This window comes from Mobula birostris, chromosome 15 (genome assembly GCF_030028105.1).
Source record: "Mobula birostris isolate sMobBir1 chromosome 15, sMobBir1.hap1, whole genome shotgun sequence".
NCBI lineage: Eukaryota > Metazoa > Chordata > Chondrichthyes > Myliobatiformes > Myliobatidae > Mobula > Mobula birostris.
In genome coordinates this window covers 81,772,119-81,793,949 of record NC_092384.1, presented here as the reverse complement: position 1 = coordinate 81,793,949, position 21,831 = coordinate 81,772,119, and the positions used below count along the sequence as shown (strand labels likewise).

At 44.1% G+C, this 21,831-nt stretch overlaps 1 protein-coding gene across 2 annotated transcripts in view; it reads left to right on the top strand.

Annotated features, from left to right (window-relative positions):
• LOC140210339 (BTB/POZ domain-containing protein kctd15) overlaps positions 1 to 21,831 on the top strand; it is an 87,632-nt gene that overhangs the window by 39,939 nt on the left and 25,862 nt on the right. For both annotated transcript variants that reach the window (XM_072279212.1, XM_072279213.1), the window contains one exon: positions 7,999 to 8,174. In XM_072279212.1, the coding sequence (XP_072135313.1) occupies positions 7,999 to 8,174 (176 nt within the window). The remainder of the gene's footprint in view (positions 1 to 7,998; positions 8,175 to 21,831) is intronic.

The window sequence follows — 21,831 nt, the reverse complement described above, 5'->3', positions numbered from 1 at the left end:
AAAGTATACTGTTTCCTCTTTGCTTGTTTTCTGTGTGTCCTGCGTATGCCCAGTAGGAGGAGATTCGCCCAAATATCCATTCTAATGTGGACGGAGGGATTTTCAAAAATGCCTGGTGTGAACGCCTATCGTTTTTATGTGAAACCGGCGTTTTCAAAATTATCCAGTCTAGTGTGGACGTAGCCTTAGATAGGGGCCCAAAACTACTCACAATACTCTAACTGAAGCCTCACACGGTGCTTTATAAAGTCTCACATTACATTCTTGCTTTTATATTCTAGTCCTCCTGAAATGAATGCGAACATTGCATTTGCCTTCCTCACCACAGACTCAGCCTGCAAATTAACCCTTACAGAATCCTGCACAAGGGCTCCCAAGTCCCTTTGCACCTCAGTTTTCTGTATTTTCTCTCCATTTACAAAATAGTCAACCCTTTCATTTCTCCTACCAAAGTGCATGACCATATACTTCCCAACACTGTATTCCATCTGCCATTTCTTTGCCTAATCCCCTAAATCTGTCTAAGTCCTTCTGTAGTCTCTCTACTTGCTCAAAACTTCTTGCCCCTCCACTATCTTTGTATCATATGCAAATTTTGCAAGAAAGCCATCAATTCCATCATCCAAATCATTGACATATAACGTAAAAAGTATCAGTTCCAACACAGACCCCCTATGGAACACCACTAGTCAGCGGCAGCAGTTTGAAAAGGTTCCAGTTATTCCTGCTCTTTGCCTCCTGACAATCAGCCACTGGAACCCGTGCTAGACTCTTTGCTGTATTATAATGGGGTTGTAGCTTGTTAAGCAGCCTCATGTGTGGCACATTGTTAAAGGCCTTCTGAAAGTCCAGGTGCACAACATCAATCGATCCTCCTTTGTCTATCCTGCTTGTTACTTCTTCAAAGCATTCCATAGATTCATCAGGCAAGATTTTCCCCTAAGGAAACTATGGTGACTATGGCCTATTTTATCATGTACCTCCAGGTACCCTGAGACCTCATCCTTAATCACTTCCAACATCTTCCCAAAGATTGAGGTCAGAATAATTGGCCTATAGTTTAATTTCTTCTGCCTCTCTACCTTCTTGAAGAGTGGAGTGATGTTTGCAATTTTCCAGTCTTCTGGAACCATTCCAGAATCTGGTGATTCTTGAAAAATCCTTAGTAATGCCTCCAACAGTCTCTTCAGCCAACTCTTTCAGAACTCTGAGGTGTACACCATCTGGCCCAGGTGACTTGCTTTTCAGACCTTTCAGTTTCCCAAGAACAATCTCTCTAGTAATGGTAACTTCACACACTTCATGACCCCTGACACCTGGAACTTCAACCATGCTGTCAGTGTCTTCTACAGTGAAGATTGATGCAAAATACTTGCTCAGTTTATCCAGTATTTCATTGACCCCCATTACTACTTCTCCAGCATCATTTTCCAGTGGTTTGATATACACTCTTAACTCTTTTTTACACTTAATGTATCTGAAGAAACTTTTGGTGTCCTCTTTAATATTATTGGCTAGATTAATTTTGTATTCCACCTTACCTTCTAATGACTTTTTAGCTGCATTCTGTTGGTTTTTAAAAGCTTCTCAATCCTCTTAACTTCCCACTAATCATTGCTCTATTACATGCCCTTTCCTTGGCTTTGACTTCTCTTGTAGCCATGGTCGTGTCATCTTTCCGTTAGAATGCTTCTTCCTATTTAGATGTATATATCCCATGCCTTCTGACTTGCTTCCAGAAATTTCAGCCATTGCTGCTCTGCCATCATCCCTGCCAGTGTTCTTTCCCAATCAATTCTGCCATCTCCTCTCTCATGCCTCTGTAATTCCCCTTATTCCACTGTAATAGTGATAATCTGACTTTAGCTTCTACTCCTCAAATTTTAGGATGAATTCAATCATATTTTTATCACCTTCCCCTAAAGATTTTTTTACCTTTGGCTCTCTAATCAATTCTGGTTCACTGCACAACACCCAATCCAGAAAAGCTGATCCTCCAGTGGGCTCAACCATGAGCTGCTCTAAAAAGCCATCTTGTAGGCACTCTAGAAGTTCCCCCTCCTATAATCCAACATCAACCTGATTTTCCCAATCTAGCTGCATATTGAAGCCCCCCATTGCAATTGCAACATTGCCTTTTTGGCACACATTTTCTACCTCCCTCTGTAATTTGTAGGTTACATCCCTACTACTGTTTGGGGAGGTCTGTATACAGCTGCCATTAGGGTCCTCTTACCCCTGCAGATCCTTAGCTCTATCTACAATGATTCAACACCTTCCAACCCTATGTCATCTCTTTCTAATGATTTGATTTCACTTTTTACCAAGAGAGCCACACCACCCTCTCTGCCTTCCAGCCTATCCTTTCAATTCAATGTGTATCCATGGATATTAAGCTCCTACCTATAATCTTTCAACCATGATTCAGTGATGCCTACAACATCATATTTGCCAATTTGCAACTGTGCTTCAAGTTCACCTGCCTTATTCTGCAAACTGCACGCATTCAGATACAACACCTTCAGTCTTGTATTCACCATTTTTGATTTTGTCACACCATGCTCAACCTTTTAATTCCTAACTTTGTCTGAGGTCTTACCAGCATCTGCATCCACAACCTCTCCACTAACTGTTCTGGCACTCTGGTTCCCATCCCCATGCAAATCTAATTTAAAACCCATCATTAACAAACATTAACAAACCTTCCTGCTAGGATAATAGTCCCCCTCCAGTTCAGGTGCAATTGTCCCTTCTGTACGTGTTCCACCTTCCTTGGAAGAGAGGCAAATAATCCTAAAATCTTATGCTTGCCCTCCTACACGAACTCCTTATCCATGTATTAATCTGGAGGTGACATCAGATGCACGGCAACTCTGGCAGGGTCTGCAAGATATTACTTCCTACAAAGTGAAACCCAATAGCATGAATGGCAGTGATGCTTCACTACCAGGTGAACTCAGCACCTTCTATGCCCGCTTTGAAAAGGAGAACACAACTACAGCTGTGAAGATCTCTGCTGTACCTGATGACCCTGTGATCTCCGTCTCAGTGGCCAATGTTAGGCTGTCTTTAAAGAGAGTGAACTCTCGCAAGGCAGAAGGTCCTGATGGAATCTTGGTAAGACTCTGAAAACCTGTGCCAACCAAATAGCAGGAGTATTCAAGGACATTTTCAACCTCTCACCGCAATGGGCGAAAGTTCCCACTTGCTTCAAAAAGGCAATAATTATACCAGTGCCTAAGAAGAATAATGTGAACTGCCTTAACGACTATCGCCCAGTAGCACTCGCATTTACAGTGATGAAATTCTTTGAGAGGTTGGTCAAGACTAGACTGAACTTTTGCCTCAACAATGACCCGGCCCCTTGCAATTTTCCTGTTGCCACAATAGGTCAACAGCAGACGCAATCTCAATGGTTCTCTCCACGGCTTTAGACCTGGACAACACAAACACCCATGTCAGGATGCTGTTCATCGACTATAGCTCAGCATTTAATACCATCAATCCCACAATCCTGACTGAGAAGTTGCAGAACCTGGGCCTCTGTACCTCCCTCTGCAATTGGATCCTCAGCTTCCTAACCGGAAGACCACAGTCTGTGTGGATTGGTGATAACATATCCTCCTCACTGACGATGAACACTGGTGCACCTCAGGGGTGTGTGCTTCGCCCACTGCTCTACTCTCTATATACACGACTGTGTGGCTAGGCATAGCTCAAATACAAACCCCATTTCAAGACAAGTTGGGATATTTTCCAAAATGCAATAAAAACAAAAATCTGTGATATGTTAATTCACTTGAACCTTTATTTAACTGACAAAAATACAAAGAAAAGATTTTCAATAGTTTTACTAACCAACTTAATTGTATTTTGTAAACATACAGAAATTTAGAATTTGATGGCTGCAACACACTCAACAAAAGTTGGGACAGAGACATGTTTACCATTGTGTTACATCACCTTTCCTTTTAATAACACTTTTTAATCGTTTTGGAACTGAGGATACTAATTGTAGTAGATTTGCAATTGAAAATTTTGTCCATTCTTGCTTGATATAAGACTTCAGCTGCTCAACAGTCCGTGGTCTCCGTTGTCTGATCCTCCTCTTCATGATGCGCCAGACATTTTCAATAGGAGATAGATCTGGACTGTCAGCAGGCCAGTCAAGCACACGAACTCTGTGAATACAAAGCCACACTGTTGTAGCCCGTGCAGAATGTGGTCTGGCATTGTCCTGCTGAAATAAGCATGGACGTCCCGGGAACAGACGTCCAGTTCCATCCAGCTCATCCAGTTCCACCTTCAGCTTTTCAAAGCGGATTGTTAGAAGCTACATCTGGATGCACTTCTCATAGTTGTAGTTGTCAGGGACACTGGAGGTCTCCCTACCTTCCAACATCCTGTAAGAGGAGCATTGCTCTACCTACTTATCGTCTCCACTATCCTAATTGAGCAGATATAAAGAGGAGAAGGAAAGAACGAGTTTTTCTTTGTTTTGTTTTCTTAGAGTGAACCTCTGTTCTCTGAAGCCTCGCAGAGCTAAAGCCTTAAGATCACCACTCTGCCTCTTTCCACTCAGATGATGGCCGCTGTGCTTGCCATGCCTTTCTTTAATGTGCTCTCACTTATCAATCCCAACCGTTGATCAAAGCTCTATTACACTGCCACAAACCACGCCTGCCTTTTTCCCAACCTCTGATGTCTGGGTTGGCCATTGGTTAAAGCTCTATTGCCAGTAAATATTTTCACCAATGCACATCCAAAAAAGGTTAGATGACACTCTGAATCTTCATTAAATTTTGGGAAAGTAGAGGTGCTGTTTTTCTTTCTTTATAATGGCACTTACATGCTGAACTCAGGAGTGCCAGCATTGCAGAAGCTCCTGAGGATTCTGGGAATGAAAGGGTTAACAAATGGGGAGCATTTGATGGCTCTGGGCCTGTACTTGCTGCAGTTCAGAAGAATAAGAAATCTCATTGAAACCTATTGGATATTGAATGTCTGATATTGAGTGGATGTGGAGAGGGTGTTTCATATATTAGGGAGTCTAAGACCAGGGGACACAGGCTCAGAATAAAGCAAGGTCCATTTAGAACAGACAAAGAGGAATTTCTTTAGCCAGAGGGAGGTGAATCTGTGGAATTCATTGTGACAGACGGCTGTGGAGGCTAAGTCATTGAGCATATTTAAAGCAGAGGTTGACAGATTTTTGTTTGGTCAGGATGTCAAAAGTTACGGAGAGAAGGCAGGAAAATGGGGTTGAGTGGAATAATAAATCTGCCATGATGGATGGCAGAGCAGACTCAATGGGTGAATGGACCAGACATTTCACTGTATGTTTCCATGTACTGTACATGTGAATCTGAACATGTCATAATCCTGGTGTGACAACTACAGCTTGATTGTGAAGGTTGGAATGTGACCTCTCAGCCGGGAGGTCCAGGTTTCAGGCCTTGACTGACGTCTCTGGTGTTGGTTGTGAGGTGTGAGATGCGAGATGCTGTCTGAGGCATGTTTTCTTTTAATTTTGACTTATTTGGTAGTGATTTCCACAGCGTTCAGAACCTTTTAGTATGACAGAGAATATTCTGGAATTCTGCCCGTGTGGAAGATGTGAAATAGTTGTAAATGGACTGTAAATTTCCTGCTTGTGATTGGGGCAAGAATAGGGAGACAGTTACTGATGCCAGCCTACCCACCATCAGGGACGTATATGCAGCAAGGTGCCAGAAAATTGCCAGTAACATCATGAAGGATCCCACACACCCTGCTCATGGACCATTTGTCCCTCTCCCATCGCGGAGGAGGCTATGTAGCATCCACACCAGTACCACCAGACTCAAAAATAGTTACTTCCCCCAAGCAGTAAGGCTGGTCAACACCTCCACCCACTAACCCACCCCCACACCCGCAACCACCACTACTTTATCATTTCCTGTCAAAGTCACGATGTACAGACACTCCTGTGCCAAGTGTCACTTTTTTTTCCACTCTCCTTTACACTTGTGTAGTGGAAATGACATTAAGCTATCTTGAATCTTGGTGCCATTATATGAGCCTTCCAGGGACAGAGTGTGTAGAAACAGGACCCTCAGACACTGAACCATTTCCACGATCCTTGCCAAGACCCATTGCCATTTACTTTTAGCTCATTTCATAACTCCTCCCATACTCTAACGCTGATCTTCACACCAGTGAACGAACCGGATAGTTTTGTGAAAATGGCCTTCCCTGATGGGCCGCTGGTTTTTCAACACACATCAGTGATTTTATTTCCAGCAGCAGCAAACAGACAGAATCTCCAAAATCTAATCAGATAGGTCACTGTCAATCACTGTTTTTCCTAATTTGCCATATTTTTATGAATAATGAAATCAGAAGAAAATGCAGGAGAAGCTATTGCATTTTGTGGCTGTCTGATTTTTCTGCCTGGTTTTGCTCACTGTCATGGAGATACCCTCTGACTGTGAGGATTGGCCTCAGATCAGTGTGATGATTGACTTCAAAACAGCACACATTCTGAAAGCTCAGGGAGCGGGAGAGAGAGCAGCCTGTAGTGAAACCATTCTGGGATACACATCTCTGGCTATCTGCCCACCCACCCTCTGAGCTGCTGAGGGAATTGTGACATGTGAGCACAGTGAATCAGCGGTAATGAAGATGTGTCTTTCAGTGGGGTCTATAGACTTCCATTTTATGCTGGGCCATTGCTACACGCGCTTACGGACTGCCTTCACAACTTGCTGGGATTTCTCATCTCAGTACTTTGAGACACGTTTTCTTTTGTCTCCCCAGTGAGAGTTTTCTGCCTAGCAAGCAGTCTGAAACAAACACAAGAGGTTCTGCAGGCACTGGAACTTGGGTAACGCACAAAAAATACGGGAGCAACTCAGCATTTTGCTGCTTGACCTGCTGAGCTCCTCCAGCATCTTCTTAGTCCAACACTAAAAGATTTAGATTGGATTGGCTTTATTTATTACATGTATATTGAAAGATTGAAACATACAGTTTAGTGAAGTGCAAACAACAGGAACTCTGCAAATGCTGGAAATTCAAGCAACACACATCAAAGTTGCTGGTGAACACAGCAGGCCAGGCAGCATCTGTAGGAAGAGGTGCAGTCGACGTTTCAGGCCGAGACCCTTCGTCAGGACTAACTGAAGGAAGAGTGAGTAAGGGATTTGAAAGTTTAGTGAAGTGCTTCATTTATGTCAACAACCAGCACAGTCCAATGATGTGGTGAGGGCAGCCCACAAGTGTCACCAAGCTCCAGCCCCACCATAGCATGCCCACAGTTTTCTAACCCTGATCCTTTAGAAGCACCACATGGTTATAGGGAGAAGATACAAACTCCTTACAAACACGAGGAAATCTGCAGATGCTGGAAATTCAGGCAACACACACAAAATGCTGGTGGAACGCAACAGGCCAGGCAGCATCTATAGGAAGAGGTACAGTCGACGTTTCGGGCCGAGACCCTTCGTCAGGACTGACTGAACTGAAAGAAGAGCTAGTAAGAGATTTGGAAGTGGGAGGGGGAGGGGGAGATCCAAAATGATAGGAGAAGACAGGAGGGGGAGGGATGAAGCTAAGAGCTGGAAAGTTGATTGGCAATATTGGAACAAGGTGTCGTGAAGTCGAGACAGTTGATGTCCCGTTGGCAGTTAGCAATATTGTAGCACTTTCCAGCTCTTAGCTTCATCCCTCCTCCTCCTGTCTTCTTTCATTTCGGATCTCCCCTCCTCCTCCCACTTTCAAATCTCTTACTATATCTTCTTACAGTTAGTCCTGACGAAGGGTTTCGGCCCGAAACGTTGACTGTACCTCTTCCTATAGGTGCTGCCTGGCCTGCTGCATTCCACTAGCATTTTGTGTGTGTTCCTTACAGACAGTGCTGGGAATTGAACCCTGATCACTGATTGCTGACGCTGTAAAGCTGTGGATCTGTAAATCTGCATCATCGTTACTTTGATTCTGTCTGTGTTGTGTTTTCAGGAGGGAAGAACAATGTCTCGGCTGTCTCTGACCCGCTCCCCTGTGTCACCTGTGGCATCTCAGGGCATTCCACTGCCAGCTCAGCTCACCAAGTCCAACGCTCCTGTTCACATTGATGTTGGTGGGCACATGTATACCAGCAGCCTAGCCACCTTAACCAAATACACAGACTCCAGGTAAGGGTTTGAATCTGAAATCGAGGCACAGGCAGTCATCATCGGCAGAGGGGTTTATAGTTAAAACACAGACATTTGCCAGTGGATTCTGAGCAAAACCCACCCAAAATGCTGGAGGAACTCACCGAGTCAGCAACATACATGAAGGGGAAGAAACTGATGACATTTGGGCTGAGACTCCTTGCTCAAGACTGAATCTGATTTTGATCAGTCATAACTTGAAATCAGGTAGGCTGGTCACTAGTTAGAACTGATCAAAATCACCCTTTTTGCATTACTTACTTAATTTGATTAAAAAAAAACATATTTTCTTTTGTAATTTTTAGTTTTTTGTTGTTATATATTCCACCGTATGGCTGCCACAAAACAACAAATTCAGAAGAGGACAAGGCCCTTTGACCCATAATGTTACCGAACGCAATGCTTAATTAAACTGATTCCCTTCTGCCTGTACTTGATTCATATCCCTGCAGTCACTGCACATATTCACGTGCCTAACAGCCTCATAAGCACCATTATGGTGTCTGCTTCCACCCCTCGCCCCAGCAGTCCGTTCCACGTACCTACTGCTCTTGTGAAAGACAACTTGCCTTGTATGTCTCCTTTAAATTTGTCCCCTCTCTCCTTAAGTACAAATCCTCTACTATTTGCTGTTTCTACCCTGGAAGCGATTCTGACTGTCTCACCCTATCTATGCCTCTCAGAATGTTATAATCTTTAATCAGATCTCCCCTGCTTCAGATAAAGCAATCTAAATTTGGCCATCCTTACAGCGTACACCCTCTAATCCAGGCACCAGTCTGATAAGCTTCTCCTGCACCTTCTCCAAAGCCTCCACATCCTTGCTGTAACGGGGTGGCCAGAACCCTACGCAGTACTCCAGCTGCAGTCCAATAATATTCACCTGTGCCCTGGCCACTCTTGCATGTTAAAGAGCTTTACAAAATTGTTAAGTATGATTTTTCTTCAGTACAACCAGGTTCACTTTTTTAGATCGTGTTTTGATTTTCAAAATGTTCTGCTTTGGCCTCAACATTGAATTCCAGCATTTTCTCCATGACACGCTGTAGGCTAACTAGCCTTCACTGATTTCTGCTGCCTTCCTCTCTTAGACATTAGTGTCATATTGTAGATGTCCAGTCCTTTAACACCTAGGGATTTTAGTAGATTCTAGCCAATGCAACCAGTACATCAGAGGCCATTTCAATCAATCTCGATAATTCAAACCATCAGGTCCAAGTTCAATTTTATTGTCATCTGTACGTATATACAACTAAACGAAACAATGTTCCTCTGGACTACAGGGCACCCACAAAACATATATCACACACAGCACATAAAGCAAAATATTACCATAAATAAATTAATAAAATATAATTCAAAATGCATGTAAAGCACAGCACAGTTAAACAGTAAATAGTATAGTAACTAGCTCTCTGTCCTGATGATGTGACCCTGGTGGTGGCAGGGTATTTGTTAGTCTCATAGACTGAGGGAAGAAGCTGTTACCCAGTCTGACAGTCCTAGACCTGATGTTCCTGTACCTCCTCCTTGATGGTAGTGGGTCAGTGAGATTGTGGGATGGGTGGTAGGGATCCTCAACAATGCTTTGGGCCCTTCATCTGCAACGCTCCCGGTAACTGTCACAAATGGGGGTGAGGGAGACCCCAGTGATCCTCTTGGTGGAGTTTACTATCCTCGGTAGGATTTTGGAGTCCAGTGTCCTGCAGCTCTGTACCAGACGATGCAGCCAGACAGGCAGACAGGGCGCTCCCGATGGTGTTCCCGCAGAAAGTGGTTAGAATGGGGGCAGGGAAACTTGCAAGCCTCAATCTCCTCGGGTGGGGGGGGGCGGTTACGTGGACTTCAGTCACATTAGCAAGTGACAGGGGTGGTTTTAAGTTGCTCACTTCCTGGTTATCATCATTATTCAGATGTTTTCCGTATCTTCTGCTGGGAATGATGATAGAAAATAATCTTTTAGAATCTCTGCTAGTTTTTTAATTTCCATGATTAATTCCTCAGTCTAAGGAACAAATGTTTAGAAAACCTCTGCTTTTTTACTGTCTGGTTTTCTCCCATAATCGATCTCCTCGCCCTTTATACAGCGGCAAGGCAGAGGCCCTACAGCCAGACGGATGAGACCTAATCCCTTATGTTTGCACGTGATGTACATGCCACCATTCTCGGGTTATTTATGTCCCAAAGAGCCTCTTAAACATCTCGATTATGTTCACCTGCACCACCACTCAAGGCAGTTCATAACAGTCACTAACCACTCTGTTTTAAAAAACGCCCCATTCATCTCCCTTGAAATTTTCCCCTCTACCCTTAAATGCATGCTCCCTAGTATAAGGTATTTCAACCCTGGGAAAAGCTGTACTGGCTATCGGCTCTATCCATGCTTTCTATAACACATCATTCTTTTAGTGTAGATTTACCCTGAATGTAATCTGTCCCCGCTCTGAAAGTATTTGATGGGACAGTCTAGAGATATGATATGGACTTTTTACTCTCCCCCCATCCGGTAGGTGATACAGGAGCCTCCGCTCCCGCACCAGCAGGCACAGGAAGAGCTTCTTCCCTGAGGCTGTGACCCTGCTGAACCTCACATCACAGCACTAAGCAGTATTGCACCATATTGTACTGTCTCAGTACTTTTATATTTGTGTGCTGTAGCACTTGCTTTTTATTCACAGTTATTTTGTAAATAACACTATTCTTTGCATTTCTGGTCAGATGCTAACTGCATTTCATTGGCTTTGTATCTGTACTCGGCACAATGACAATAAAGTTTAATCTAATCTAATCTAATAAGGAACATGAGCTTGGTCTTGTAGCCCTCCATCTTAGGCCTTAAACAGCCATTCGTCTGTCACCAGCTTACTCTTCTCCACTTGTCTTGGAGACCTACGTAGATTGATTCCTAGAATGAGATTGATATACTACGGGGACAGTGATGAGGGTTGAACTTCAGAAAAATTAGTGTTTTTTTAATTGAAGCATACAGTTTGATGCTTGAATCAAATGATTAACCTGTTGAATGCTGAGAGGTTACGTCTCTCACTGGAGAGTCTCGCGCCAAAATGTGTTGTTCAGCATAGAGTTGAACTATTGGGAGAGAGTTGAGGAGAACTATCTTTAATCCGAATGCTGTAAATGCATACCTTGGAAGGCGTGGATGTTTAGATCTCTGATATATTCAGATCAGAGATCTATAGGTTTTTAGACAATTGGGGATTCAGAGAATATCTGGAGAAGGTGGACAAGATGTGGGTTCAGTTATGAGCATAGTGAATGACAGCATGTTCATATGACTTCCTTCTGATTATATTTCTTCTGTTTTGGACAGACAATGGCCACAAAATGTCTGTTCTGATCTTTATCACTATGGCTGTATTTTTTATTCAGAAACCAGTGGTATTGGGAGTGACAGAAAAAGAGAAAAAATCGGAAAATAAAACCCCAGGCATATAAGGGACTGCTTATTGATTGTATAAAATGGTAGCATTGATTTCTCCAAGTCCTCGCATCTCTGGAGAAATGATCATCTGCTCAGACGCTCCTATAAAATACCAGCCTCTGGTGTGGAGAGGTTGCATTGCCATTTATTTCCAATGGATTTGTGACCACTTTCAAAGTAAAGCATTGGATTTAATCAATGCCCCTGCAGGTAGCAGTTATCATGGTTTCAACCAGCGGTCCACTGAGGATATTTTCACATATCCATTTCCACATGTACGCTGATGATAGATCTATCTCACCACCATTTCCTGATGCTTTCATCATCTCTAAATAGCAGGCTTTTTGTCTGAGAGCCGGCACTGGATAAAACACGAATTTCATACAGCAAAAGACTGGAAAGTTGAAAGCCATCGTCTTCAGTTCCCATCATTAGCTCTGTTCTAATCCACTGACACCATTCCATTCTGAATCTGAAACAGCTATATTGGATATTGGACCCAATTTCTCTTCTGAACATTCTGCACCTTAGATAGACTCGATTATACCAACTCATTCCTGATCACCCTCCCTCATTCAAACACCCGTAAACTTGACAGTACTCTGCTGAACTTCATCCAACTTGAAAGGTGGCATCTATCATTGAGGGTCCCCTACCCAGGTCATGCCACCATCCAAGGCATGACTGAGGTATTTGAAATAATCTTTAGCATTAAGTATTGTGATTGACCCAAGTCAACCTCACTTAATATCCCTACCAATCTTTAGCAAGTTCAATCCACTTCATATAGCCCCGTCTCATTGGGAGGAGGTACAGGAGCCCAAAAACACATATTCAACTTTTCAGGAACAGCTTCTTCCCCTCCGCCATCAAATTGCTGAATGGACAATGAACCATCAACTCTTTTGTTTCCTCTCTCCCTACTTAAATAATTTATATATATACTTAGTGCAGTTTAAAGGTTTTGTACTATTTTTATGTATTGTAATATTCTGCGACTGAAAAGCAACACATTTCACGACACATGCCAGTGAGATTAGACCTGGTTCTGATATAACATCAAAAATGTTGAGACAACTAGATACATCAAGACACTGGCTCTTGACAACATTTCATCTGCGGGAAAGTGTTTGGGAACCATTTTGCACATCAAGCCAAGCTGTTCAAGTCGTACAATGCTATTCAAAGTAAAAACAAATCTGCCCTGGTGCATCCTGTCTGCAAAGGAATGGACTATTCAAATCTGACAAATTATTGCAATACTCATTTATTCTCCATCATTAGCAGTCTGATGGAAGGATTTGCTAAGAATGCAACCAAAATCATATTTACTCACTAATAATTGGATTAATAATAACAGCAAGTTTGGATTCTTGCTCAGATCATTTGCTTGCAGACCTCAGGATTGCCTGAGTCCAACATGGAGGAAAAAAAAGAGGTGAATTGTCGGAGAGGTGAAGGTGGTTGTTCTCTCACCCTGCCTTCCAAATGACGCATCATTATGCTGTGGAAATATATTGCTGTTCCTTCATCATGACTAGCTCCAAATCCTGAAACTCCCTCCACTCTGGGGATGGCCACACCACCTGGGCAGCAGCAACTGAAATGCAGCATATTGTCGTCTTCTGAGCAGGTTACAGAGGCAGGGAGGATGAAAGTGTAAAAACCAACAGAAGTCAGAATCAGGTTTAATGCTGTGCAATTATTGTTTTGTGGCAGTAGTACAGTGTAATATTTAATAAAAACTACAAATTACAATAAGAAGTATATATAAAAATAAATTAAATAAATAGTGCAAAAAGAGAGCAAAATAATACTGAGATAGTGTTCATGTGTTCATTGTCCATTCAGAAATCTGATGGTGGAGGGGAAAATGCTGTTCCTGAATCGTTGAGTGTGTGTCTTCAGGCTCCTGTACCTCTTCCACAATGGTAGCAATGGGAAGAGGTCTGTATGAAGCAGGCTAAACGTACTAAATGTTGGTAGGGATATTAAGTGAGGTTGACATGGGTCAATCACAATACTTAACGCTAAGGATTATTGCAAATAACTCAGTCGTGTTTCTTGTGTTCTAGACTTTGACCTTAGAGTGTTAGAGGATATGCACAGAACTCAGACTTCTTTTTAGTTTCTTAATTGTCCACCACCATTAACGATGGGATATGGTGACCACACAGAGTTCTGATCTGATCAGTTAGCTCCATCTCATTGTTCCAGACCCATTATAATGGTAAGGTGAGGGTGAGGGAACCGCTGGACCATGGTTGAATATAATTCTGCTGCGTTGGGAGCAGATGAAGGAAGTTATAAAGGGGATGTCAGCGGTAGGTTTTCTACACAGGGGTGATGGGTGTGTGGAATGCCCTTCCTGGGGTGGTGGGAGAGGCCGATACATTAGGGACATTTAAGAGACTCTTAGACAGACCCTTGCAATATGGAAAAATGGAGGGCTACGTGGCAAGGAAGGGTTAGCTTGATGGTTATAAGGTCTGCAGAGGTGCCTGTATTAAGCTGTAATGTTCTATATTCTAAACAAATAATACATAATTTTTAAAAGAAGGACACAATTACAAGAACAAATAGAACAAAATATAAACTAAGTCTATGTTTAGTGAAATGTAATCACTAAGTGCAGATGGTCAACTTGAAATCTACTTCAGGGTGTCAGGGGGAACGTGAGGAAATGCCAGAGATTCACCATTATTCTCTACCTGCTTTCGGTGCTGGAAGACCGAAGGAGTATTATATGTTCATCAAGGTTCACAAGGATGGACCAAGTAATCAGACACGTCTGTCCAACCCCATAACGGTGGCCAAAGTCTTGTCTAAATCCTGAGGAGAAATATTGATTAACATTTAGTAAAGTGATGGTTAGTCGAGGATTATCAGCATGGATTTGCTATGTGAAGGTTGTGTTTGTTCATTTGGATTGAACTTTATGCATTTCACAAGAGGGGAAATTGAGGATAACACATTTGACGCAGTCTATATGGATTTTAACAAGGCTTTTGACAATATCCTGATGACAGAAAAATAACAGCCTATGGGATCCAGTGGCAGGAAGCATTTCTACAGAGCTTACTTACTTTAGTGAATAACATTTAAATGTACCCAATATTATTAAATATTTGGAAATGATACAGGACTTGACTGAGTGCTCAATAGTGTGTTGAAAGTTGTAGCCTGCAGAACGACTGAGCAAGTGGACAGAGGAATGTTGAATGGAATTTGTTGTGAAAAGTTAGTTTATTGTTGGGTGTTCATACACATGGTGTAAATGGCATAAAATTAGCTTTTTGCAGCAGCAATACAGTACATGACAAACATACAAACAAATTAACATAAATTATACATAACTTATTTAGTAAAAATATAACAGCAGCAGTGCAAGTTAGAGAAAGAAGAGGGAAGTGTAGTCTAAGATGGTGCTAGGGTTTTTGACCCTGATGGCAATGGGGAAGAAGCTTGAGGTGTGGATCTTCAGGCTCCTGTACCTCCTGCCTGGCAGGAAGGGGATTGCCGGGATACTGGGGAGGATAAACAAGCAACAAAAACCGGCAGAGGCAACTTGGGCGGCATATCTACAGATTCTTGAAGGATAAATGTAATCCTCCCAATCAATGTATACAAGCATGAGCAAGCTTATGGAAGGTGTTGACAGTGTTATCAGAAGTAGTTAGCTAATTTAGTCTTTACCAGGACCAATAGTTCTAAAAAACATGTCATAAAAAATTATCAGCGGAGGATGTATGGAGGTCTAGGAAGGGTAGACCCTTTGGTAAAGGAACTTTTTATGTCCAGTCTGGGGCAGCTCACTCACCATTAGTCCCCAACTGGACACTCAGCTCTCACCTGTATCCCCAAGTAGCTGAAACCAGGAGAGGGTACTGGTGGTCTCATACCCTGGTGAGATAGGCACATGCCTGTCCTAGCATGTAAAGCCAGTTCGCCAGTTCCGGCAGAGATCTACGGTGAGATCCAGTGGCCAGGAAGAGATCCATGGAGAGCGAAAAGTGAAGAGGTCCGTGGAGAGCGAAGGGTGAAGAGGTCCGTGGAGAGCGAAGGGTGAAGATATCGGTGGAGAGTGAAAGGTGAAGAGGTCCATGGAGAGAAAAGGGTGAAGGTATCCATGGAGAGCGAAGGGTGAAGAGGTCCATGGAGAGAAAAGGGTGAAGAGGTCCGTGGAGAGCGAAGGGTGAAGATATCGGTGGAGAGTGAAAGATGAAGAGGTCCATGGAGAGAAAAGGGTGAAGATATCCATGGAGAGAAAAGGGTGAAGATATCGGTGGAGAGCGAAGGGTGAAGAGGTCCATGGAGAGAAAAGGGTGAAGGTATCCGTGGAGAGTGAAGGGTGAAGAGGTCCATGGAGAGAAAAGGGTGAAGAGGTCCGTGGAGAGCGAAGGGTGAAGATATTGGTGGAGAGTGAAAGGTGAAGAGGTCCATGGAGAGAAAAGGGTGAAGATATTCATGGAGAGAAAAGGGTGAAGATATCGGTGGAGAGCGAAGGGTGAAGAGGTCCACGGAGAGAAAAGGGTGAAGATATCGGTGGAGAGTGAAAAGTGAAGAGGTCCACGGAGAGAAAATGGTGAAGATATCGGTGGAGAGTGAAAGGTGAAGAGGTCCACGGAGAGAAAAGGGTGAAGATATCGGTGGAGAGTGAAAGGTGAAGAGGTCCACGGAGAGAAAAGGGTGAAGATATCGGTGGAGAGTGAAAGGTGAAGAGGTCCATGGAGAGAAAAGGGTGAAGGTATCGGTGGAGAGTGAAGAGTGAAGAGGTCCATGGAGAGAAAAGGGTGAAGATATCGGTGGAGAGTGAAAGGTGAAGAGGTCCATGGAGAGAAAAGGGTGAAGGTATCGGTGGAGAGCGAAGGGTGAAGAGGTCCATGGAGAGAAAAGGGTGAAGAGGTCCATGGAGAGAAAAGGGTGAAGATATCGGTGGAGAGCGAAGGATGAAGAGGTCCATGGAGAGAAAAGGGTGAAGGTATCAGTGGAGAGTGAAAGGTGAAGAGGTCCATGGAGAGAAAAGGGTGAAGATATCGGTGGAGAGTGAAAGGTGAAGAGATCCATGGAGAGCAAAGGGTGAAGAGGTCCATGGAGAGAAAAGGGTGAAGATATCGGTGGAGTCATGGTCGTACACTGAAACCAAGGAAGATCCCAGTTGTGATGACTACTTGTACAGTACCACTGGATCTGGACCTCCAGAATGGAACTGCCCAGTGCAATGGCTTTTTCACTTTTAAAATACTCTCCCACATCATCATTGGCTACTACAGACAATCTCCATACTAACCACTACCTTCAATGGAGGAATTCATTTGGTGTAACTAACCGTAAACGAACCAAATCAGTGCAGACGCCTAGCATGTACGACTGCCTTCGTACGTGCTTTCAATGATTGTCTCCTCCGAACCTTCATTTTCATTGTAACATTCCAGATGATTGTCAAGACTTTAAAATTCTCTGTAAGTCCTAACTTGTTGAAGTAGTGAAATCATTTCGTTCCCGGCCATTTCTGGATCTCCAAGCCTGAAGCTGAACCCACAGTGAGCAAAACAGTTTGGAATTGTCTTACTGCTGATTTCTCGCCCACTATCAGTGACAGAAATCAATGTTGTTTTTGAAAACAAACGCACCCAACAGATGCTATTTAAAAACTGTTTGCTCTAAGCACTGTGTAGTGTCCAATGGCCACACAAGTACATGTCACTGACAGTAGAAACTGTCAGCACCAGCTTCCTGTCCCAATTAAGCAGTGTAGTGTTCCAAATAAACAAATAATTAGTTTCTGTTCTTTACGAGTTGTCCAATTAAGTGGCTGCCCTGATTAACCACTGGCCTAATTAATCAGTTGCACTGTACTATCCTTAGCTATGCTCACTGCATTACATACAAAAAATATGAAAAGAGACGAGGATGTTGTGAATGCTGGAAACATTTATTTCAGGTTAAGTTGGATAAGCTTGCATTTTTTTTAAGCAGGGGAAGCTAAAGGATATAAAACTCTAAAGGACCAAAATTGAATGTTGCTTTTGATGTCTTAAGCTCCATTTATAAGCATTTGGAGAGTAGGTCGATGTGCAATCGGAACTGGAGGTACAGAGTGAAGTCAGAACCATCTCATGGTTGGAGTTGGAAAACCACGGTCGGTCTGGAATCTCACAGCTGAAACTCACCTGTTCAATGTGTTTGTCCGTTCAGGGCTGGTCTGCCAAGTTTCTGGGATTGTCTGCCGGGTTTGTCCTTTCAGGGTCAGTCAGCTGAGTTTGTCCTATCAGGGCCTGCCTGCGGGTTTGTCCTTCCAGGACCAGTCTGCCGGGATGTCATTTCAGGGATTGTCCACCAGGTTTGTCCTCTAGTGATAGTCTGTCAGGTTTGTCCTTTCAGAGCCAGTCTGTTGGGTTTGTCCTGTCAGGGATAGTCTGCCGGGTACGCCTATCGAGTCCTGTCTGCCGGGTTTGTTCTTTCAGGTACAGTCTGCCGGGTTTGAACTTTCAGGGTCAGTCTGCCAGGTTTGAACTTCCAGGGTCAGTCTGCGGGGTTTGTCCTTTCAGAGCCAGTCTCTCGAGTTTGTTCTTACAGGAATATTCTGCTGGGTTCGTCCCGTCAGGGATAGTCCACCTGGATTGTCTTTCCAGGGTCAGTCTGCCGGCTCTGTCCTGTCAGGGATGGTCTCCAAGATTTGCCCTTTCATGGCCAGTCTCCCGGGTTTGTCCTTTCAGGGCTAGTCTGCCAGGTATAGGAATTGTCTGCTCAGTTTGTCCTTTGAGGCAAAGTCAGACATCCCACCCTGCAAAAACTCATTTCAGGGAGGTAGCACCCCGCCCCCACAACCCCTTATACAACCCTCCCTCCCCTCGGTCGACCTCCAAGGGTGTATGTAATACTTTGTTTAGTGATTTTGTCTAATCTGTAAACCAAGATGGGTATATGCAGAAAATGTGACATTAAAATATGTACTTATATTATGTTTAGTCCGTTACAACTACAGGGAGTTTGGCCTCATCACGTAGGACATCAATAGACTAGCTCCCTAGCAGCTAGCCGGCTAGTTTAAATAACGTTAGCTATGCTAATGACGCCTGTTAAACTCAACTCAGCATGTCTTTTACAGTCTTAACCCACCATGGGCAATAGAAAAGTCACTGTTGCAAACAGTGCAGCGAGCAACACTGTCATTATTTTTGAGGTCGACTGTAAAGCCTGACCACAGAGAAAACTGATAGGTCTACTTAGCACAAAGAGAGACCAATCAGGATGCTCCCTCTCCCTGGGATATTGTATATAATTTCCGGGTGTCAGGAAGTCGCTATCAATATGAGGGAGACTCCCGGAACTTCCAGGAGAGGTGGGATGTCTGTAAAGTCTGCTGGGGTTGTCCTTTCAGGGCTCGTCTGCCGGGGCTGTTTTACAGACATAGTCTGCTGGTTTTGCCCTGACAGGCCAGTGTGCTGGCTTTTTTCTCATGGGACTTGTCTGCTGGGATGTCCTTTCAGGGCCTGTCTGCCATGGTTGTCCCTTACAGGTAGACTGCCGGTTTTGTCCTTTCAGGGCCTGTCTGCAGGGATTGTCTCTTCAAGGATAGTCTGCCTGGTTTGTTCTTCCAGGTTTAGCTTGTTGGGTTTGTTCTTTCTGGGATAGTTTGCTGGGTTTGTATTTTCAGGAATAGTCTGCCAGTATTGTCCTTTCAGGGTTAGTCTGCTGGGTTTGTCCTTACAGGGATAGTCTGTCAGGGTTAGCAACATAGAAAACCTACAGCACAATACAGGCCTTTTGGCCCACAAAGCTGTGCCGAACATGTCCTTACCTTAGAACTACATAGCCCTCTATTTTTCTAAGCTCCATGTATCTATCCAGGAGTCTCTTAAAAGACGCTATCGTTTTTTGTTTAGATTATGAGGACACTCAGTCCTCGTTTATTGTCATCTACGCCTCCACCACTGCCACCGGCAGCCCATTGCACGCACTTACCACTCTCTGATTAAAACACTTACCCCTGACATCTCCTGTGTACCTACTTCCAAGCACCTTAAAACTATGCCCTCTCGTGCTAGCCATTTCAGCCCTGGGAAAAAGCCTCTGACTATCCACACGATCAGTGTCTGTCATTATCTTGTACACTTCTAAAAAAAAAAAATTTTTTTTTAGGTGACCTGATGTAGGTTGTCATTTCTGTAATAGTCTTCTGGGTTTTTCATTTCAGGGATAGTCTTTCAGGTTTATCCAGTCTGTTCAGGAAAAGTCTGCTGGGTTTGTCCTTTCAGGGACTGTCTGCCAGATCTGTCCTTCCAGGGATAGTCTGCCGGGTTTGTCCCTACAGGGATATTCTGCCTGGTTTGTCCTTTCAGGGCCAATTTGCCAGGTTTTTCCTTTCAGGGATAGTCTGCCGGATTTGTCCTTATTGGGATAGTCTGCCAGTTTGTACTTTGAGGGCCAATCTGCCGAGTTTGTTCTGTCATGGATAGTCTGCCGTATTTTCCCTTTCAGGATCAGTCTGCCGGGTTTGCCCATTCAGGTCGAGTTAGCCGTGTTTCTCCTTTCAGGGATATTCTATCCGGTTTATCCTTCCGGGCAAAGTTTGCCATGTTTGTCTTTTCGGGCCAGTCTGCCGGGTTTGTCCTCTCAGGGATATTCTGCCTGGTTTGTCCATTCAGAGATAGTCTGCTGGATTTGTCATGTCAGGGATATTCTGCCTGGTTTGTCATGTCAGGGATAGTCTAACAGGTTTGTGTTTTCATGGCCAGTCTGCCGGGTTTGTCCTCTCAGGGATAGTCTGCTGGATTTGTCATGTCAGGGATATTCTGCCTGGTTTGTCATGTCAGGGATAGCCTAACAGGTTTGTGTTTTCATGGCCAGTCTGCTGGGTTTGTCCTCTCAGGGCCAGTTTGCCTTGTTTGTCCGTTCAGAGATAGTCTGCTGGCTTTGTACTTTCAGGGCCAGTCTATCGGATTTGTCCCATCAAAGCCCCTCTGCCTGGTTGGTCCTTTCAGGGAGAGTCTGCAGGGGATATCCTTTCAAGCCAAACTTCTTTTGGAGGGGAAGCACTTTGTATTCTATCTGGGCAGCCTCCAACCTGATGTCATGAACATCGCTTTCTGCAGCTTTTGGAGATCCCTCCCCTTGCCCATCTGCCTTTTCCTAATCCCCTTGTCTTTCCATTCCTACCTCTTCTCTTCTCCTTGTCACCTCCTTCTAGTTCCACTCCTCCTTCCCGTCCTCCCATGGCACACTGTCCTCTCTCACCAGATGCCCTCTTCTGCAGCCCTTTACCTCCACCACCCATTCACCTTCACCCACCCCCCTCACCCAGGTCTCACCTATCATCTTCCAGCTCTGCCTTGACCCTCTCCCCACCTTCCAATTCAAGGCTCCTGTCCCCTTCCTTTCCAGTCTTGATGAAGGGTCTCTGCCTGAAACGTTGACTGTTCATTAAATTCCCTGGGTGCCTGCTGATCTGTGGAGTGCCTCCAGCGTGTTGTGTGTGTTGCTCTGGGTTTCCAGCATCAGGAGAACCTCTTGACTTTACAGCCTTTTATGATTTGTGCGTCTTGGTGTGAACTGGTGCTATTAAACCACTATTGGCAATGGGCATTGAAGTTCCCCTCATAGTACTACCTCCAGGTGGGCTCAAACATGGGGATGCATGCAATCATCAGCTGGGGAGGGTGGCAGGGGGCAATTAGCAGGACATGCTCGACCTGCTGCCAACTCTAGCAGGCCTGGAAGGAGAAGTCCAGAAAGAGTGTGGGATGTTGGAAGAAGGGTATGACTGTGCTGGACCTTTGACAGCTGCCTTCATGTAGACATGTTGATGTGAAACATATCTGTCTCTAATTGAAACGCAAACAGCAGGAATTCTGCAGATGCTGGAAATTCAAGCAACACACATCAAAGTTGCTGGTGAACGCAGCAGGCCAAGCAGCATCTGTAGGAAGAGGTGTAGTCGACGTTTCAGGCCGAGACCCTTCGTCAGGACAGACGAAGGGTCTCGGCCTGAAATGTCGACTGCACCTCTTCCTACAGATGCTGCTTGGCCTGCTGCGTTCACCAGCAACTTTGATGTGTGTCACTATATAATTATATTGTTAGGTTCCACATGCATCCCATGATATTCTGCAGCTCTAAATCATTTCCTAATGGCTGACCATTTGTTACATGTTGGAACATAGAACGTTTTAGCACAGTTGAGGCCCACAA